At 47.6% G+C, this 18909-nt stretch overlaps 1 protein-coding gene across 2 annotated transcripts in view; it reads right to left on the bottom strand.

The window, feature by feature from the left end:
* The window catches only part of CCDC170 (coiled-coil domain containing 170), a 147824-nt gene that overhangs the window by 71587 nt on the left and 57328 nt on the right, over nt 1-18909 (bottom strand). For both annotated transcript variants that reach the window (XM_033940004.1, XM_033940005.1), the window contains exon 6: nt 8434-8578. In XM_033940004.1, coding sequence (XP_033795895.1) covers nt 8434-8578 — 145 coding nt within the window. The remainder of the gene's footprint in view (nt 1-8433; nt 8579-18909) is intronic.

The raw sequence follows: 18909 nt of genomic DNA, 5'->3' as shown, positions 1-18909 counted from the left end.
AGTTACAGTTTTCATCTCCACCACCTCCATGAATTCACCACCCTTTCTAAAAAGAAGTATTTCCTCAAGTTACTTCTGAATCTGTCCCCTTTCATCTTCATCTTATACCCCCTCATTCCTGAGTTTACTTTCACTTGGTAGAGACTCACCTTCTGTGCATTTATGCCACCTTTCTTCCAAAGTATACATACTAAGATCTTTAAGTTTGACCCACATACTTTATGAAGAACACAACTGACCATTTTAGTAGCCACCCTCTGGACCAATTCTATCCTGTATATGTCCTTTTAAAGGCATAGAAATATGGTATCACCCTTTGGGATTTTGCAGCCCAGGTGTATGACCCTGCATTTTTAACATTATATCTTAGCTGTCCAATTCTAGACACTCTTCAAGCTTTGTTAGCTATCTACACCCTCAGGGCTGCCTAGCTACTGTTCCTTCTAAGCTGAGCAAGAGTCTCTATCTACAGTCCTTCCAGTGGAGGGTGCTATTTTACTATCATATTTCTAATAGTGAGGGACAGACAAGCTCTACAGGCATCCAGAGAACCTTCTTGTTCCTAGTGATTGAAAATACTAAGTGTTGAACAGGGATCTCAAAGTCCCTCCTCGAGGGCTGCAATCCAGTCGGGTTTTCAGGATTTCCCCAATGAATATGCATGAGATCTATGTGCATGCACTGCTTTCAATGCATATTCATTGGGGAAATCCTGAAAACCCGACTGGATTGCGGCCCTCAAGGAGGGACTTTGAGATGCCTGGTGTTGAAGCACCATCCCCACTGATAGCAATGCAGTTGGAGGACTCCCGCTCAGTTTATAAGAAACAATGACCCTATCTGCAAAGATGCATGTTTTTTCTTTGGGCAAATACCCAGATATTCAGTGCCAGTAATACATAGATACAGACAGATCGAAAAATTAGGTTCTTACCTCGATAATCTTGTTTCTGTTAATATACACAAGAGTCCGTGCTTTAGCTGTTGATTCTCATTAACTGTGAATCTGCAGAAGAGTGTCACTTTAAGATCTTGAACTCCTCCCCTTCTGCAATGGAGAACAACTCCCTCTTCAGTTGGTACCAAAGCAATCGAACTCCACTGAAGCAGAAGAAAAGAGAAGGAGGTGAATGGGGAGCTTCACTGGCAACAAACATATTCTATTCTGCTCTGAAACTTAGGCAATAGAACAACAATCAATAAACAGTTAACAATTTAACACTGAACAACAAATAACGCACATGAGAGCTAGGAACCAAACTGCTAAGTGCAACAAGTAGAGGCTAGTGATGTCTCAGCTGAATCTTAGATGCAGCAGAAGAGGTCCTGAGATGGACGCAGGCAACATCAGAGGCAAAAATCAGGTGAATCAAAAGTTTGTGCAGGGTGGGCTGTACGAATTCCTATGTATCTTAACAGAAACAAGATTATCGAGGTAAAAACCTAATCTTTCATTCTGTTACATATACACAGGAGTCCATAGTTTATCTGACGTATCAAAGCAGTGCCAGATGTCGAGGAAGGGACAGATGAGCCTGCCTTCAGAACTGAGGACACAAAAGTGGCATTTTTTTAAGTCGCCACATCCACTCTGCAGAACTTTGTAAAAGTGTGAAGAGTAGCCCAAGTAACTGTTCTTCAGATTTCATCAGGCGAGAGAGCCCGGGACTCCGCCCAGGAAGACAATATAACTCTTGTTGAATGCACTGCAAGAGAAATGGGAGGCTGTTTCCTGCAGGAAATGTAGGAAGAATAAATTACCATGCAAATCCATCTTGCAATGGAAGCCTTGAAGGATGATTTGCCACGTCTCAAGTGGCTGGTCAGTACAAAAAGATGATCAGAAAGTCTGGAATCATTAGTCTTCTCCAGATAGATAAGAAGGCTCTGCACACATCCAGCTTCTGCAAGAGTCTGTCCTGTTTCGCCAAACCCATAGGATGAAAGGTGGGCAAACGAAGCTCCTGATTGACCTGGAAGGCAGAAACTACCTTTGGAAGAAAGAAGGAATTGTGTACAGAGAAACACCCAACTCTGTGAAATGGAGAAAAGGTTCCCTACATAAGAGGAACTGTAATTCTGAAATCCTTCTCATTGAGACTATGGCAACCAAAAACACTGTCTTAATCGTAAGGTTCAACAGGGAAGCTTCTATGAGAGGCTCATATGGAGCACAGGACAGGTCCTTCAGGACCACATTGAGGTCCCAGGATGGGAATGGTCTGTGTAACAGAGGTCTCAATCTGAAAGCCTCCCTCAAAAAATCAAATGACATCTGGGTCAGATGCCAGAGACTGCAAGCCTCTCCAAGCCGAAAAGTATGAGATACTGGTTACCTGCACTTTGAGAGGCAAAACCGCAAGGCCCTTTTCAAGACCAGCTTGCAGGAAGGCAAGGATCACTGAAATGGGAGCAGGCTTCACCTACTCCTTGGCGCACCATAACTGGAAGGTCTTCCAGGTCTTAGTATAAGCCACAACCATTGCAGGCTTCTATGTTCTAAGGAGAGTTGTAACCACAACCTCTGAGTAACCCTTCCAAATCAGGGCCATGCTCTCAAGAGCCATGCTGTAAGACCAAAGAGTTCCAGATTCTCCATGGGAACCAAGCCTTGACTGAGGAACCCCAGATGAACTGGCAGTTTCAGGCATCTGCCTCTCTACAGATGTACCAGATCTGCATACCAAGGCCTGTGGGGCCATTACGGAGCCACCAGAATCACCAGCCCTTTATGGTTCACTATCCAGCCCACCAATGTAGAGAAGCTGCTCTGTGGGCCAGGGCTGATCTAGGGCATCTAGCCCTGCACTTCCCTGCTCAGCTCTTCGACTGTAGAAGTGAACTGCTTTCACATTCTTGACTTAGGCCATTAGAACCATGTTCAGTTTGCCCCAATTCTGAACAATGAGGGCAAACGCCCTCTGGGACAGAGACACTTCCCCAGGTCCAGAGTCTGCCTGCTAAGAAAGTTGGTCTGGACATTCTCTACCCCTGCCATGTGGGTAGCTGAAAGAGCTTGCAAGTGGATTTCCACCCACTGGATTAACATCTGTGCCTCAGGTGAAGGGGGTGCTTCTGCTGCCTCCTTGTCTGTTCACATAAGCCACTGCAGTGGTATTGTCTGAAAACACCCTGACTGCCTTCCCTGACAGGAGGGATTGCAATTTAAGCAAAGCCAATCGAATGGCTATCAGTTCCAGATGATTTATGGAACACTTGCTTTCTGATGGGGACCTTGGAGGGAACTACCATAGCAGAGAGCCCCCCAGCCACTTAGACTGGTGTCAGTCATGAGTGTTACCCATGCGTTGATTCTGAGAGGCATACCCCTCAACAAGGACTCCCCCTGGAGCCACCAAAGCAAGCTGATTCTGCAGTCCAGGGGAGTTGCGTCTGCAGGGAGTGGCACTGCTGAGACCACTTGGACAGTAGGGAGTACTGGAGTGGGCGCATATGAGCTCTCATCCAAGGAATAACCTCCAGGGAGGCTGCCATCAAGCCTAGCACCTGCAGGAAATACCAGACTGTGGGGCTCAGAAGAGCAAAGATTTCCATGATATGCTTCCTGAGCTTTTGTTCGCATGAATTGGGAAGAAAAACATGGCCCTGTACCATATCGAATTGCACTCCCAGATATTCCAAAACTGAGTCAAAGAAGGTGATTCTTTTGGAACCCAGGTTCTGCAGGAGGCTCACTACCTGCTGAATCACTTGCTCACCATCCTCCAAAGAGGAGGTCCTGATCAGCCAGTCATTTAGGTATGGATTCACCTGGACACTCATCCTGAACAAGTGGGCAGCTACAACTACCATCACTTTGGTAAGGTGCAGAGAGCCGTAGCCAAATCAAAAGGGAGTGCCACAAACTGGAAGTGTTGCTGCAGAACGTGAAATCTCAGATATTTCCTGTGATCTGGAAAGATGGGGATGTGAAGATAAGCCTCCATCAAATCCAGAGAGGCAAGCAATTCTCCCAGAGCAACCACTGCTATGACAGAGCGGATCGTCTCCATTCACAAGCGGGGGACCTTTAGGGCCTCATTTACTGGCTTCAGATCCAGAATGGACCTCCAATCTTTGGTGCCTTTCTTGGGCACAATGAAGTACAAAGTGTATCTGACAGTTCTATGGCATAAATATCTAAGAGTCATTGCATTGCGGCTCAGACTCTAACCTCTTTGTACGATTGTCTGGAGGGACTGAAAAAAACTCAATCGTGTGCCCCTCCCGAATAATGTCCAGAACCCAACAGGGGGACGAAATCTGTTCCCATTCCTTCCAAAAAGCTAACAGCTGCCCGCAGATATTAGGAGCAGCGGCTGTTGTCCTGGCATCATTGTTGCTTCTTGGAGGCCAAGCCATTGCGGGAACCCGCAGGCAGCTGGCACCTATAACTGCCAAATCTTTGTCTAGACTCCTAAAAGGGTATCTGAGATGAGTGACCGGAGGTAATTGGCAGGATTTCCTAGAGGCATGAAAATTCATTCTGCTGTCTCTGGTAGAACAATAGCTCTTATTGTCTGGGAAGGATTTGGGACGGCGATCCACCACACTAGCCATGAGGTCGTCCAGTCCTTTGCCAAACAGCATCTGCCTCTTGAAGGGCAATCTGCTGAGAGTGGCCTTTGAAGCTGAGTTGCCACCTACTATCTGATCCAGAGCATCCAGCAGGCAGAAATGGAGTAAGCCGAAACTTTAATCAGGACTCTGATGATGTCATAAAGATCATTGATGATTTACAGTAAAACTTTGGATTGCAAGTAACTTGGTTTGCAAGCGTTTTGCAAGACAAGCAAAACATCTGATTAAATTTTAACTTGATATACAAGCAATGTCTTGCAATACAAGTGCATACAGTATACACACATCACAACCGAGCCGATGGTTCTTCTCTCTCTCTGACACTGCAAGAGTGTAGTGACTGATCTAAACAAGCAAAGTCTTGCAATACGAGTACATACGGTATACACACGTCACATCATCACAACTGCGCCGATGGTTCTTCTCTCTGATGCTGCAGGAGTGTAGTGACTGTTCTAAATAAGCGAGGTCTTGCAATACAAGTGCGTATAGTATTTTGTATTAAAGTTTTTGGGTGGTGGAACGAATCTGAGTTTCCATTATTTCCTATGGGGAAATTCACTTTGATATACGAGTGCTTTGAATACGAATTATGCTCGCAAACCAAGGTTTTATTGTATTTAAAATATCCACTTAATTTGGCTGTTGTGTACTTAACTTGCTTAGCAGCAACACCTCTCTGACGGAGTATCCGTTTCAGCCCTTTCTTCAGGAAGCAGGTGAGCTTTTAAAGCAAAGTGCGAGGGAATGCTATCTCAACCACATCGCTGTAAATAAGCAGATTTACAGCGATATGGTTGAGATAGCGTTCCCTCGCACTTTGCTTTAAAAGCTCACCTGTTTGGGGTTTTTTTAATCATTACTGTGTATTAACAAATGCAGTCAATGGGCTCCATATTTTATTAAATGTATTACCAGAACCCGAACATGCTGCATTCATTCTTTCGTATTTATAGGTGTTACATACAGGGTGGGGGGAGGGGAGGGAAGGATATTTTGAAGAATCAAATATTTGCGTATAATGTTATATAAATAATATGATTAAGGTATTTATATTTGAGAGCTGGATGGGAGAAAAAGGTTGTTTTCTTTTCTATTTGTGTATTATGGTGCATTTTATGTCATTTTTTTTATTGTCATATTATTTATAACTAGTATTTTAGCCCGTTACATTAACGGGTGCTAGAATATATGTCTGTCTGTCTTTATTTCCGTCTCTCTCTCTCTGTCCTGCTGTCTTTCTTTCTGTCTGTCTCTCTCCCTGGCCCCCTTTGTCTGTCTGTCTTTCTGTGTCTCTCCCTGTCCCTGTGTCTTTCTTCTTTTCTTTCTGTCTCCCTTCCTCCCGCTGGTGGTAGAATATATGTCTGTCTTTCTTTCTGTCTTTCTTCCTCCCGCTGTCTTTCTTTCTATATCTCTCCCTCCCTGGCCCCCTTTGTCTGTCTGTCTTTCTGTCTCTCTCCCTGCCCCTGTCCCTGTGTCTTTCTTCCTATCTCCTTCTCTACTTCCCTGTCCAGCAGCCGCAGCATTCCCTCTCCCTCCATTTACCGCGAGAGGAGCCTGCACGGACCTAACAGCCCGAGCCCCCAGGAGTGTAACTTCCCGGCGGCTCCTCTCACGATCACCGCCTTCTCCGACGCAGGAACGGCTTGTGAGAGGAGCCGCTGCAGCGTCTTTGAAGTTAAAAAAGAAACTTTGTCCCGGCTCCGTGCTCGGCCGCCTTGGCCTGCAGCCTCCGACAGCCACTGCGGCCTACAGCTGCCGCGGCCGACATCCGCCTTGAAGAGAGAGAGAGAGAGAGAGATTTGCGCGCATGCGCAATCCTACCTGCGGTGCCCTACAGCGCACGGAAAACGGAACACGCGGTGGGAGTGCACATGTGCGGCTTAGGCTTTTGTTATATTAGATGCACTGCTAAAGCCTGGAAAATTAACAAAGATTTAAAAAAAAAAAAAAGCTCACCTGCTCCCTGAAACGGATACTCCGTCGGAGAGGTGCTGATGTTAAGCAAGTAAAGTACATAAAGAGCCTTGGCCATATAACCCACTCCCTCCTTAAACATGTGGGGACAGATGCAGAAGAACCATGCGACAATAAAGACATCCCAGTCATCCCAGTCCTGCTCCGAAAGGTCACTGATGCTAGGAGCCAGCATGATATGATGTGGAGACGCCTGCTTGGGAGAGCTGGCGTGCCCATAGGCAGTGTAGCCCTTCCCGGTCCTGTTAAGTAGGCTTTCCATAAAACACTGACAAAATTGGAAAAGGCTCCTTGTACAACCCTAGACTAGGGAAAAGGAGATTCATCCTCCACTACGCGCTTGTGTTTCACCCCACTGCTGCTCAGATCTTCTGAGCAGGATCTCTTCCCCTTAGACCAGATCATCTGGGATTTCAGGGGTTCCAAGGTCATGGAGGACTGAATAAAGGCTGAGCCTAAAGCTTCCGCCCCTTCCTCTTGTGCCCCATGGCACGTGGAATATGGCCACTCCTCAACCAGTAGCTCTATGCATAAAATGAAGGATCCAGGGCTAGAATGGTCTGGGGAATCCATGAGAGGTGAACTCTAAACAAATCGAGTAGTTTTGAGGCAGAAAAAGATTGCTAAAAATCCAAGATGGCCACCGTCAGGAAATTTGCACCAAAAATGGGCTGTTGGAGCTAAATCCAAAAATAAAAATGAGCAATTTTAGGGTTTTGGAGGAGGGGGACCCAAATCCTAACCTCAGAAATCCTTAAAAATGAAATTTCCTAACATCCCCCTCCTGATTTTCCCCATAGGGAATAATGGGAGCACTCACTTTGACTTCTGGTGCTTGTCAGCTTTTAACAGCCTGCCTGCAGGAAAAGGATTTCTGCCTCAAATATTATCAGAACTGGACCATCGATGGGCATCTTCTGGCAGCGAGTCGGATGGGCCTTAACCACTGACTCCTACCCTTGAAATTCCTCACACTTTGCAGCCAGCTCCCTAATACTCAAAGGGATGTTACAAAGGAGCCCCACAGCCTGCACTTAAGTCCCTGATTAAATCAGCGGGTGAGCAGCTCCCAGGGGAATGGATCCTGAGTTCCTGAAGGGACACAAAGCAGGCTGGCTCCACAGGTACTCAATGAGATTGGCCTGGGAGAAGCAATCCAGACACTCAGGACTGCGTCTTTTCCCCAGCAGAGTAAGCCCAAGAAGGAGACCTCTGAGCACCAAAGCCACGAAGAAACAACAACCAAAAAAAAAAAACCACCGAAGGAATTATACCTGAAAATAACAAAAAAGGAGAGCAGATCAGGACACATCTTATGAGTTTGCTTGCAAAAGAAAAAACTGAAGAGGGAGTTGTTCTCCTACTGCAGAAGGGGAGGAATTCAAGATCTTAAAGTAACACCCTTCTGCAGATTAACGGTTAGTGCAGGGGTAGGGAACTCTGGTCCTCGAGGGCCTTAATCCAGTCGGGTTTTCAGGATTTCCCCAATGAATATGCATGAGATCTGCTTTCAATGCATATTCATTGGGGAAATCCTTAAAACCTGACTGGATTATGGCCCTCGAGGATCGGAGTTCCCTACCCCTGGGTTAGTGGGAATCAACAGTTAAAGTACAGACTCCTGTGTATATGTAACAGAATTATAATATATATTTTATTTTATATACAAGGGTGGTTTGAAAAGTTTGGTTAAAAAAAATTAAACAACACAATTTCCATCAAGGGCTATATACTTAGTCCAGCGAGTTTCCAGTTTTTTTTGTAAGCTATTTTTCCTATGATACGAAAAAAACCTGGAAACGTTATTTAACTTGCTTTTTAACCAAATTTTTCAAGCCATCCTCATATATACATACACATTCTAATTTTAAATACCTTTGAAATGAGTATGTCCTGTGGTTTCTCTTTACTTCTGATGTCCACCTCCATACAGTCAGCGAACTGTGCCAGAAATTCACTATAGTTCCTGCTGTGCTTGGATGCTTGACTTTTGCTCTCTTCCCACTCAATTATGTATTTTCTAATTGAGCAAATGACATGTGTTACCATAAATATTCAATGAATATAAAGGGTATTGTTTCAAATGTACATCTGGTGGACACTCAAGGATATAAGCAATCCATGAGTGGCTATAAAGCAATGTTACTTACCGTAACAGTTGTTATCCAGGGACAGCAGGCAGCTATTCTCACTAGTGGGTGATGTCATCCGACAGAGCCCCGACACGGACATCTTGAAAGCATGTCTTGCTTGAAGAAACTTAGAAGTTTCGAGATGCCCGCACCGCGCATGCGCCAGTGCCTTCCCGCCCGATGTACCGGGCGTGTCTCCTCAGTTCAGGTAGCTAGCCTGAGAAGCCAACCCAGGGGAGGTGGGTGGGACGTGAGAATAGCTGCCTGCTGTCCCTGGATAGCAACTGTTACGGTAAGTAACATTGCTTTATCCCAGGACAAGCAGGCAGGTATTCTCACTAGTGGGTGACCTCCAAGCTAACCCCAATGGGATGGTGGGAGAGTTGGCAATTTCAAGAGAATAAATTTTGTAACACTGTTTGGCCAAACTGTCCATCCCGTCTGGAAAAAGTGTCCAGACAATAATGAGAGGTGAATGTATGAACCGAGGACCAAGTGGCAGCCTTACAAATCTCCTCAATCGGTGTCGATCTGAGGAAGGCTACAGAGGCCGCCATTGCTCTGACCTTATGGGCTGTGACCTTACAGGGAAGGGATAATCCAGCCTGGGCATAGCAGGAAGAGATACAAGCCGCCATCCAGTTAGAGATGGTGCGCTTCGATACAGGTCGTCCCAACTTGTTTGGATCAAAGGAGACGAAAAGTTGAGGAGCAGTTCTGTGAGGCTTTGTGCGATCCAAGTAGAAAGCTAAAGCACGTTTACAGTCCAGAGTGTGCAAAGCAGCTTCCCCAGGATGAGAATGAGGCTTTGGAAAGAACACTGGCAGCACGATGGATTGGTTGATGTGAAATTCAGAGACCACTTTAGGCAGGAATTTCGGATGAGTACGAAGAACCACCTTGTCATGATGGAATACAGTGAACGGTGGATCCGCCACTAGGGCCTGAAGCTCACTGACGCAGCGAGCAGACGTGAGGGCCACCAGAAAAACCACCTTCCAGGTGAGATACTTAAGTGGAGCCTTGTTGAGAGGTTCAAACGGAGGCTTCATGAGATGAGACAGGACAACATTGAGATCCCAAACCACAGGAGGAGGTTTGATAGGAGGGTTGACATGAAAAAGACCTTTCATAAATCTGGAAACCACAGGATGAGCAGACAAAGGTTTCCCCTGTAGAGGCTGATGGAAAGCCGCAATAGCACTCAGGTGGACTCGTATGGAGGTAGATTTGAGACCAGACTGAGATAGGTGTAAAAGGTAGTCCAATACAGAAGAAAGGGAAGCTCGCTGAGGTTCCGTGGCATTGGAAATACACCAGGAGGAGAATCTAGTCCATTTTTGGGAGTAGCATTGTCGAGTAGCAGGCTTCCTGGAAGCCTCCAAAACCTCCCTCACTGCTTGAGAAAACTGGTGAGGAGTTATGTTGAAAGGAACCAAGCTGTCAGGTGGAGGGACTGCAGATTGGGATGAAGTAGTGAACCTTGATGTTGAGTGAGAAGTGAAGGAAACACTGGAAGAAGTATGGGCTCCCTGCTGCTGAGTTGAAGTAGAAGGGAGAACCAAGGTTGTCTGGGCCACCGAGGAGCAATTAGAATCATGGTGGCATGGTCTGATCTCAACTTGAACAATAATAGGAAGATATACGATATTCTTCTGTGAACAATTATCAATCAGTTTTCTACTAAATTTCACAGACTTGACTTTTTATATTCTTTTATGTTTTATCCTTATCTTAGATATATATCTAAAATAATTACGGTGATGTGCTCAGACCTGTAACCCAATAAATAGTGAAGCCACTACCATGAGTTTAACAAGGGGACCATCATTGCAACCACCTGTCCCCAACCCTCCCTAAATGATCTTATGACTGCTCAAATGCTGTGGTAGTACTTATCTGAGCGGAGAGGTTTTAGTTGTTAATCTTTATCTTGTTAAATCTCGGTGGTGACTGTGTTCTAACCAATGACGTGAAGCTTAAAATTCAATGATGATTGTGTTGGTGCTCATCAATTCTAAACAATTCCCGTCCCCCCGACTCGAGTTTCGTCTTCTTCGTCGGGAAGGGACATTCGAAATCTAAATCAAAATATATTAATTAAATCTACTTTTTTTGAAAATCTTATAAATTATTATAAAATATAATCCAAGCTACATCTGTTCAAAATGTTCTTTATATTCTTAACTATTAGAATTATTATAAAGTATTACCTACTACCGGCTTGCTGAGACCAGATTCATGGACCAGATGTAGCTTGGATTATATTTTATAATAATTTATAAGATTTTCAAAAAAAGTAGATTTAATTAATATATTTTGATTTAGATTTCGAATGTCCCTCCCCGACGAAGAAGACGAAACTCGAGTCGGGGGGACGGGAATTGTTTAGAATTGATGAGCACCAACACAATCATCATTGAATTTTAAGCTTCACGTCATTGGTTAGAACACAGTCACCACCGAGATTTAACAAGATAAAGATTAACAACTAAAACCTCTCCGCTCAGATAAGTACTACCACAGCATTTGAGCAGTCATAAGATCATTTAGGGAGGGTTGGGGACAGGTGGTTGCAATGATGGTCCCCTTGTTAAACTCATGGTAGTGGCTTCACTATTTATTGGGTTACAGGTCTGAGCACATCACCGTAATTATTTTAGATATATATCTAAGATAAGGATAAAACATAAAATAATATAAAAAGTCAAGTCTGTGAAATTTAGTAGAAAACTGATCTCAACTTGACCAGAGTCTTCTGAATGAGAGGAAAAGGAGGAAACGCATATAGGAAGCGATTCTCCCAATCCAGCAGAAAAGCGTCTGCCTCGAGGCGGAGAGGAGTGTAGATCCTGGAGCAAAACTGAGGCAGCTTGAAGTTGTGGGGGGCTGCAAAGAGGTCTATTTGAGGTGTCCCCCATTGTGCAAATATCTGATGAAGGGGTTTGGAATTGAGCGTCCATTCGTGAGGTTGGAGAAGACGGCTCAATTTGTCTGCCAAGACATTGTCCTTCCCCTGAATGTAGACAGCCCTGAGGAAGGTGTTGTGGCGGACCGCCCAATCCCAGACTCGAAGAGCTTCCTGGCAAAGGGAGGCCGAGCCCGTGCCTCCTTGCTTGTTTACATAATACATGGCGACCTGATTGTCGGTGCGAATTAGGACTACCATGTCGTGAAGCAGATGTTGAAAAGCCTGAAGAGCATTGAAGATGGCTCTGAGCTCCAGAAGATTGATTTGATGGAGTCGTTCCGCACTGGTCCAGAACCCCTGAGTGCGAAGACCATCCAGATGAGCTCCCCATGCATAGTTCGATGAATCGGTCGTGAGAACCTTCTGGTGGGGAGGAGAATGAAACAGCAAACCTCTGGATAGATTCGAAGAGGTCATCCACCAAAGAAGAGACTGCCGTAGAGCAGGAGTGACTACAATGTGGCGGGACAATGGGTCGGACACCTGAGTCCACTGAGATGCCAAGGTCCATTGAGGAATTCTGAGATGTAGTCTGGCAAAAGGTGTCACATGAACTGTGGATGCCATGTGACCCAAGAGGACCATCATGTGTCTCGCTGAGATGGACGGGCGAGAAGACACCGACTGGCAGAGTAGAAGAAGAGCATCCATGCGCTGAGGAGGAAGGAACGCTCAAAGTTGGATGGTATCCAGGACCGCCCCGATGAAGGGGAGAGTCTGGGTGGGCTGAAGATGTGACTTGGGAAAGTTGATCTCGAAGCCCAAGTTCTGCAGAAAACAAATTGTAGTCAAGGTCGCCGAAATGACCTCTGGGGCCGACGGGGCCTTGATGAGCCAGTCGTCGAGGTATGGAAACACCTGGAGACCCATGTTCCGGAGTGCAGCGGCCACCACCACCAGACACTTCGTGAAGACTCTGGGCGAAGAGGAAAGGCCAAATGGAAGCACTCGATACTGCAGATGTAGATGTCCCACCCGAAATCTGAGGAACTTGCGGGAGGCCGGATGAATCGGGATGTGAGTGTAGGCCTCCTTGAGGTCCAGAGAGCATAACCAATCGTTCTGCTCGAGGAGGGGATAGAGAGAGGCAAGGGTCAGCATACGGAACCGCTCCTTGACCAAAAACTTGTTGAGGACTCGAAGGTCCAAAATGGGCCGCAGATCGCCCGTCTTCTTCGGAACTAGGAAATACCTGGAGTAAAACCCTTGGTTTTGCTGATCTAACGGGACCGGCTCGACGGCCCGAAGCCGAAGCAAAGCCTGGGCCTCCTGGAGAAGAAGAGCGGTCTGCGTTAAGTTTGAAGGATACTCTCTTGGAGGGTGGTCCGGGGGGACCCGTTGGAAATGAAGAGAGTATCCCTCTCTTACGATGGTAAGGACCCAAAGGTCTGTGGTGATCGCCTCCCATCGATGACAAAAATGATGGAGACGACCCCCTATGGGAAAAACAGTGGAAGACAGAACGTCGGTTATGCTCCCTGGAAGAGAGTCAAAAAGGCTGAGTAGCCTTGGGTGCAGCCGGCATCTGAGGCTTCTGCTGAGTCTTTTGCGGAGGCTGTCTCTTCGCAGGCTGTCTCGCAGGAGGAGTCTGCCTCGGTTGATAACGCCGCTGGTAAATTTGAGGCGGTCTGGATGGACGAGACTGCTGAGGCTTCGGTTTAGGACGTAGAATAGACTGAAAAGACTTTTCATGGTCCGACAGCTTTTTAGTAACAGTTTCGATGGACTCATCAAATAGATCCGCTCCTGCACAAGGTACATTTGCAAGTCTGTCTTGGAGGTTCGGATCCATATCGATGGTTCGAAGCCATGCCAGACGACGCATGGCAACCGAACATGCCGCCGCTCGAGCCGAGAGCTCAAAGGCATCGTAGGAGGATTGCATCAGTTGAAGGCGTAATTGGGACAGGGTCGCCACCACCTCTTCAAACTGGAAACGAGCCTGAGCATCGATGAAAGGAGTGAACTTGCAGAGCACCGGCAAGAAAAAATCCAAGTATGAAGAGAAGAAAAAGTTGTAGTTGAGCACTCGAGTCGCCATCATCGAGTTCTGATAGATACGTCTACCAAACTTATCCATTGTTCTCCCCTCTCTGCCCGGAGGAACGGAAGCATAGACTTGGGAGGGATGAGAACGTTTGAGAGAGGACTCGACTAGAAGGGACTGATGAGAAAGTTGAGCTCCCTCAAACCCCTTGTGGTGAACGATGCGGTATCGAGCATCCAGTTTACTGGGGACTGCAGGTAAGGAATACGGTGTCTCAAAACAGCGCATGAAAGTCTGGTCCAGCAGTTTGTGTAGAGGAAGCCGAAGTGTCTCCGCCGGAGGATGAGGTAAATGCATGGTGTCCAAATACTCTTTAGAATATTTTGACCCAGTGTCCAAAGTCACATCCAAGTCATCCGCCATTTGTCGGAGAAAGGATGAGAAAGACAGTTGGTCCGCCAAGGCCGGCCGACGAGACGGGCTAGAAGACGTGGAAGCCTCCGGGTCCAGGGAGAGCTGAGATCGGCAGGGAGAATAGGAGGTAGATGGTTCCTCATACTCCGGCCCTTCCGGCTGGGACAAATCCGACGAGGAGTATCCCAAACGCTGCATCTTCTTCTGCGGGGACACCTCCGAATGACGTGAGGAGTGCCGAGAAGAGTGTCGAGATCGATGCCCCTCCCGGTGACGGGACGGAGAACGAGATCTTCTATGCATCGAGTGGTCCTTCGAAGCCTCAAAGGAATGGATAGGGCTTGATGCAGTGGATCGTAGAGGTGGCAGAGATGCGGATTCACGCAGCGCCACCCAGGTCTGGTATGGAGTGCGGAAGAACTCCTCCTGCGATGCAGTATGCCCAGGACTACGATTATCAGGAGCCGCCCTAGCACCCTGTTGGCGTGGAGGTGTGATGGGCTCCAAAGGTGGCATCTCAGGAAGGGAAGCCCTCCTGGAGGATTCCGCCGCCCTCCGCCGATCCCCCTCGTCGAGTAGAGAGATTGAGCGACGAGGAGGAGGGGGAGGGGGCGGACCGCCCTCTGAAACCGGGGTCGGAAGCTCACCGTGAATGTTGGCAATAAGCCGGGGTCCCATAGTGCGCATAAGCTCGACAAACTGAGCTTCTAGCAGGGAACGAAGCGAAGCCGATATGGAGGGATCCGCACAGAAAGGGGGTCCTCCAGTATGGTCTTCGCGTTCCTTCGTGGCCAAGTGCTTCTGCTTGCTAGCTTTAGGCACTTTGATGACCACCGGAGGAACAGTGGAAGGCGGTACCTGAACCGAGGAGACGGAAGCAGGCGCCGATGCTGAACACGATGCTGAAGCCGGTGTGAACGATGCGGGCTTCACGATGGTCGATGCAGGAGTCGTCGATGCAGGTTTCGAACGGACCGGCGAAACCTCAACAGCCGCAGTAGTAGAGATGTCCTTGGCAGTCTCCATCTTGAACATCGACTCCCAGAGCAAGCAGCGCCGCTTAAACGAGCGCGCAGTGAGCGTGGAACAAGGCCGGCACGATTTCGGAACGTGTTCCGGACCAAGACACTGAAGGCAGCGTCGGTGTGGGTCCGTCAGCGAAATCGCACGCTGGCACTTGCTGCACTTTTTAAAACCGGTGATTGGTCGGGACATAGGCCGGAAAATCGACGCTGCAAGGTCGAAGCCGCTAGGCCGCAGCCACGAGGCCGGCCCGGCCGAACCGCCGGAAGAAATAATTTTAAGTTTTTTTTTTTTTAGAAAAATAAAGTAAAATTGAAATAAAATTAAAGAAAGAAACAGAAACGCGGGTAATTAGAAGGCAAAAACTGAATTTCAGTCAGCGCAGAATGAAGTACAAACTTCTCAGCTCCGCGGAAAGAAAAGAACTGAGGAGACACGCCCGGTACATCGGGCGGGAAGGCACTGGCGCATGCGCGGTGCGGGCATCTCGAAACTTCTAAGTTTCTTCAAGCAAGACATGCTTTCAAGATGTCCGTGTCGGGGCTCTGTCGGATGACATCACCCACTAGTGAGAATACCTGCCTGCTTGTCCTGGGATAACAGCCAGCATTAATAGATTAGGGGGTGTTCACTAATAATATGACTCATGTGTTTTGATAGTAACCTATGTTGTCCACACACTTTACATAAGAACAGCCATACTGGATCAGAGCAATGATCCATATAGCTCTGTCTCCTGTTTCCAACACTGGCCAATCCAGGTTACAGTACAACACAGTTACTTACCTGTAACAGATGTTTTCTAGGGACAGCAGGCAGATATTCTCACACGTGGGTGATGTCATCCATGGAGCCTGGTAAGGACAGTGCTAATGTGTACTGTCACTTTAAGCTTTAATGAATTTTCAAGACTGCCTGCCCAACGCATGTGCAAGTGCCTTCCCACCAGACATCGGCTCGCGGTACATCAGTTCCGTAAACAACCAGGGGAGGTGGGAGGGGATATGAGAATATCTACCTGCTGTTCCTGGATAACCCCTGTTATAGGTAAGTAACTGTGCTTTATCCCAGGACAAGCAGGCAGCATATTGTCACATGTGGGATTCCCTAGATTAACTGAAAGGGATGGAGGGAGAAGAAAAGTAGAAAATAAATGCTGGAGAACTGCTTGGCTGAACCAATTTATCCCATCTGGAATGAGTCTCCAGACAGTAGTGGGATGTAAAGGTGCGAATTGAGGGCCAAGTGGCTGCTCTACAAATATCTTCAATGGGAGTAGAACGCAGAAAGGCCACGGAGGCTGCCATTGCTCCCACTCTGTGTGCTGTAACATGGCCCTCTAGTGGCAGATCAGCCTAAGCATAGCAAAAAGAGAGGCAGGCCACTAACCATGCAGAAATAGTTTGACACGCAGCTCCTGATTGGCGAGGCCCGACTTTAGTACAGGAAGAGGCGGTCGGCGCATACAGCAAGTGATTTCCTTCACTCATCGGCGCTCCGGCTGCCCTCTCCTTCCTCCCTTTCGCGGTCGGAAAATACCGCGAACCGCGGACCACGAATTCATGGGGGAGCACTGTATTTGGAAAGAGCAGGCTTAAAAGAATAGGAGAAGTGCTTCACTTATATCTATGCTAAAGGTCTGACTTCTGTTGGCTGTTGGCAGTTGGCTCTCTTTTAGGAGACATTTTAGTTGCTTAGTCAAAAAAAGAATGACGTACTAAGGGACACATGGCCCCCTTTTTAAAAGCTGTGCACTTTGCATATTTAGACACCCTGGTGTAACCAATTGAAAGTATGATAGCTAGTTAGTAAGGGGGAGCTCAAAATTACCTCAGACTTTGTCTTACCACACTCCTTTCTCAAAAAAAGCACCCCATGGCTCTCTTCCCATGGAAAGAACTCTCCTTTATTCTCACCTGTAATTTAGGTGTGAGCACTTATGCCAGCCATAGAACCAGTATAAGTGCTCATGCCTAAAATGAGTGCTAGGGAAGAGGGAGGGGGTCAGGAAGGGAATCCGGGGGGAGGGTGTTAAAGCAAAAAATATGTTATGCGGGTATCAGCCAATGTTCAATGCCAGCACCCATATAGCTACGTGGCCTAATTTAGGACAGTTTTGAGCTGCCTTAAATTAGTTGCTTAACTATGCAAGAGCCAGCAGTGAATGTTTCTGGCACCCACATAACTCCAGGCTCCTCCCTAATGCCACCCTCTGTACTGCCCCTGATCTGCCCCCTTTATTGTGGCGGTCAGAGGCGATATTCAGCAGCACCGCCCACTTTAGTGCTGCCAAATATCAGAGGTTAGGCAGCAAAAGATGATTAAAGTGGGGAGTCTCTCGTGCTCACTTAAATTGCTTTGAATATCTGCCGATAAGCACAGTTACTTACCGTAACAGGTGTTATCCAGGGACAGCAGGCAGATATTCTTAACACATGGGTGACGTCACCGACGGAGCCCTCGGAACGGACCTTTTTAACTAGAAGTTTCTAGTTGGCCGCACCGCGCGTGCGCGAGTGCCTTCCCGCCCGACGGAGGAGTGCGTGGTCCCCAGTTAGGATAAGCCAGCTAAGAAGCCAACCCGGGGAGGTGGGTGGGACGTAAGAATATCTGCCTGCTGTCCCTGGATAACACCTGTTACGGTAAGTAACTGTGCTTTATCCCAGGACAAGCAGGCAGCATATTCTTAACACATGGGTGACCTCCAAGCTAACAAAGAGGGAGGGGGGATGGTTGGCCATCATGAAAATAAATTCTGTAACACCGATTGGCCGAAGTGACCATCCCGTCTGGAAAAGGCATCCAGACAGTAGTGAGTAGTGAACGTGTGAACTGAGGACCAAGTGGCAGCCTTGCAGATTTCCTCGATGGGCGTGGAACAGAGGAAAGCTACAGAAGCAGCCATAGCTCGGACTCTGTGGGCCGTGACAGCACCTTCCAGTGAGAGACCGGCCCGAGCCTAGCAGAATGCAATACAGGCAGCAAGCCAATTTGAAAGTGTCCGTTTGGAGACAGGACGACCCAAACGGTTGGGATCGAAAGACAAAAATAGCTGAGGGGATGTACGGTGAGCTCTGGTACGATCAAGGTAGTAAGCAAGGGCACGCTTACAGTCCAGCGTGTGCAACGCCTGTTCCCCAGGGTGCGAGTGAGGTTTGGGGAAGAAGACGGGCAGCACAATGGACTGGTTGAGGTGAAAAGCCGAGACCACCTTGGGAAGGAATTTAGGGTGGGTACGCAGAACAACCTTGTCATGGTGAAAAACAGTGAACGGTGGGTCGGCAACCAGTGCATGCAGTTCGCTAACCCTCCTGGCAGAGGTGATGGCAATTAGGAACAGCACCTTCCAGGTAAGGAGCCTGAGCGAAGTTGTGGCAAGAGGCTCAAATGGAGGTTTCATGAGTGCTGAGAGAACCACATTCAGGTCCCAGACGACAGGAGGAGGCTTGAGAGGCGGTTTGATATTGAAGAGCCCTCTCATAAATCTGGAAACCAGAGGATGAGCCGTGAGGGGTTTTCCGAGAATAGGCTCATGAAACGCAGTGATGGCACTGAGGTGGACTCTGATGGAGGTAGTTTTGAGGCCAGCATTGGACAGCGAGAGCAAATATTCCAATACAGTTTCCACCGCTAAGGAGGTGGGTTCCTGATGATGCCGGAGACACCACGAGGAGAATCTGGTCCATTTCTGATGGTAACATTGGAGGGTGGCCGGTTTCCTGGAGGCGTCCAAGATGAGGCGGACCGGCTGAGATAGATTCTCTGGAGAGGTCAGCCCGAGAGAAACCAAGCTGTCAGGTGGAGCGAAGACAGATTGGGATGCA

This window comes from Geotrypetes seraphini, chromosome 3 (genome assembly GCF_902459505.1).
Source record: "Geotrypetes seraphini chromosome 3, aGeoSer1.1, whole genome shotgun sequence".
Classification (NCBI taxonomy): domain Eukaryota; kingdom Metazoa; phylum Chordata; class Amphibia; order Gymnophiona; family Dermophiidae; genus Geotrypetes; species Geotrypetes seraphini.
Note: the sequence above shows the minus strand (reverse complement) of the source record. Positions and strands in the feature narration are given on the sequence as shown.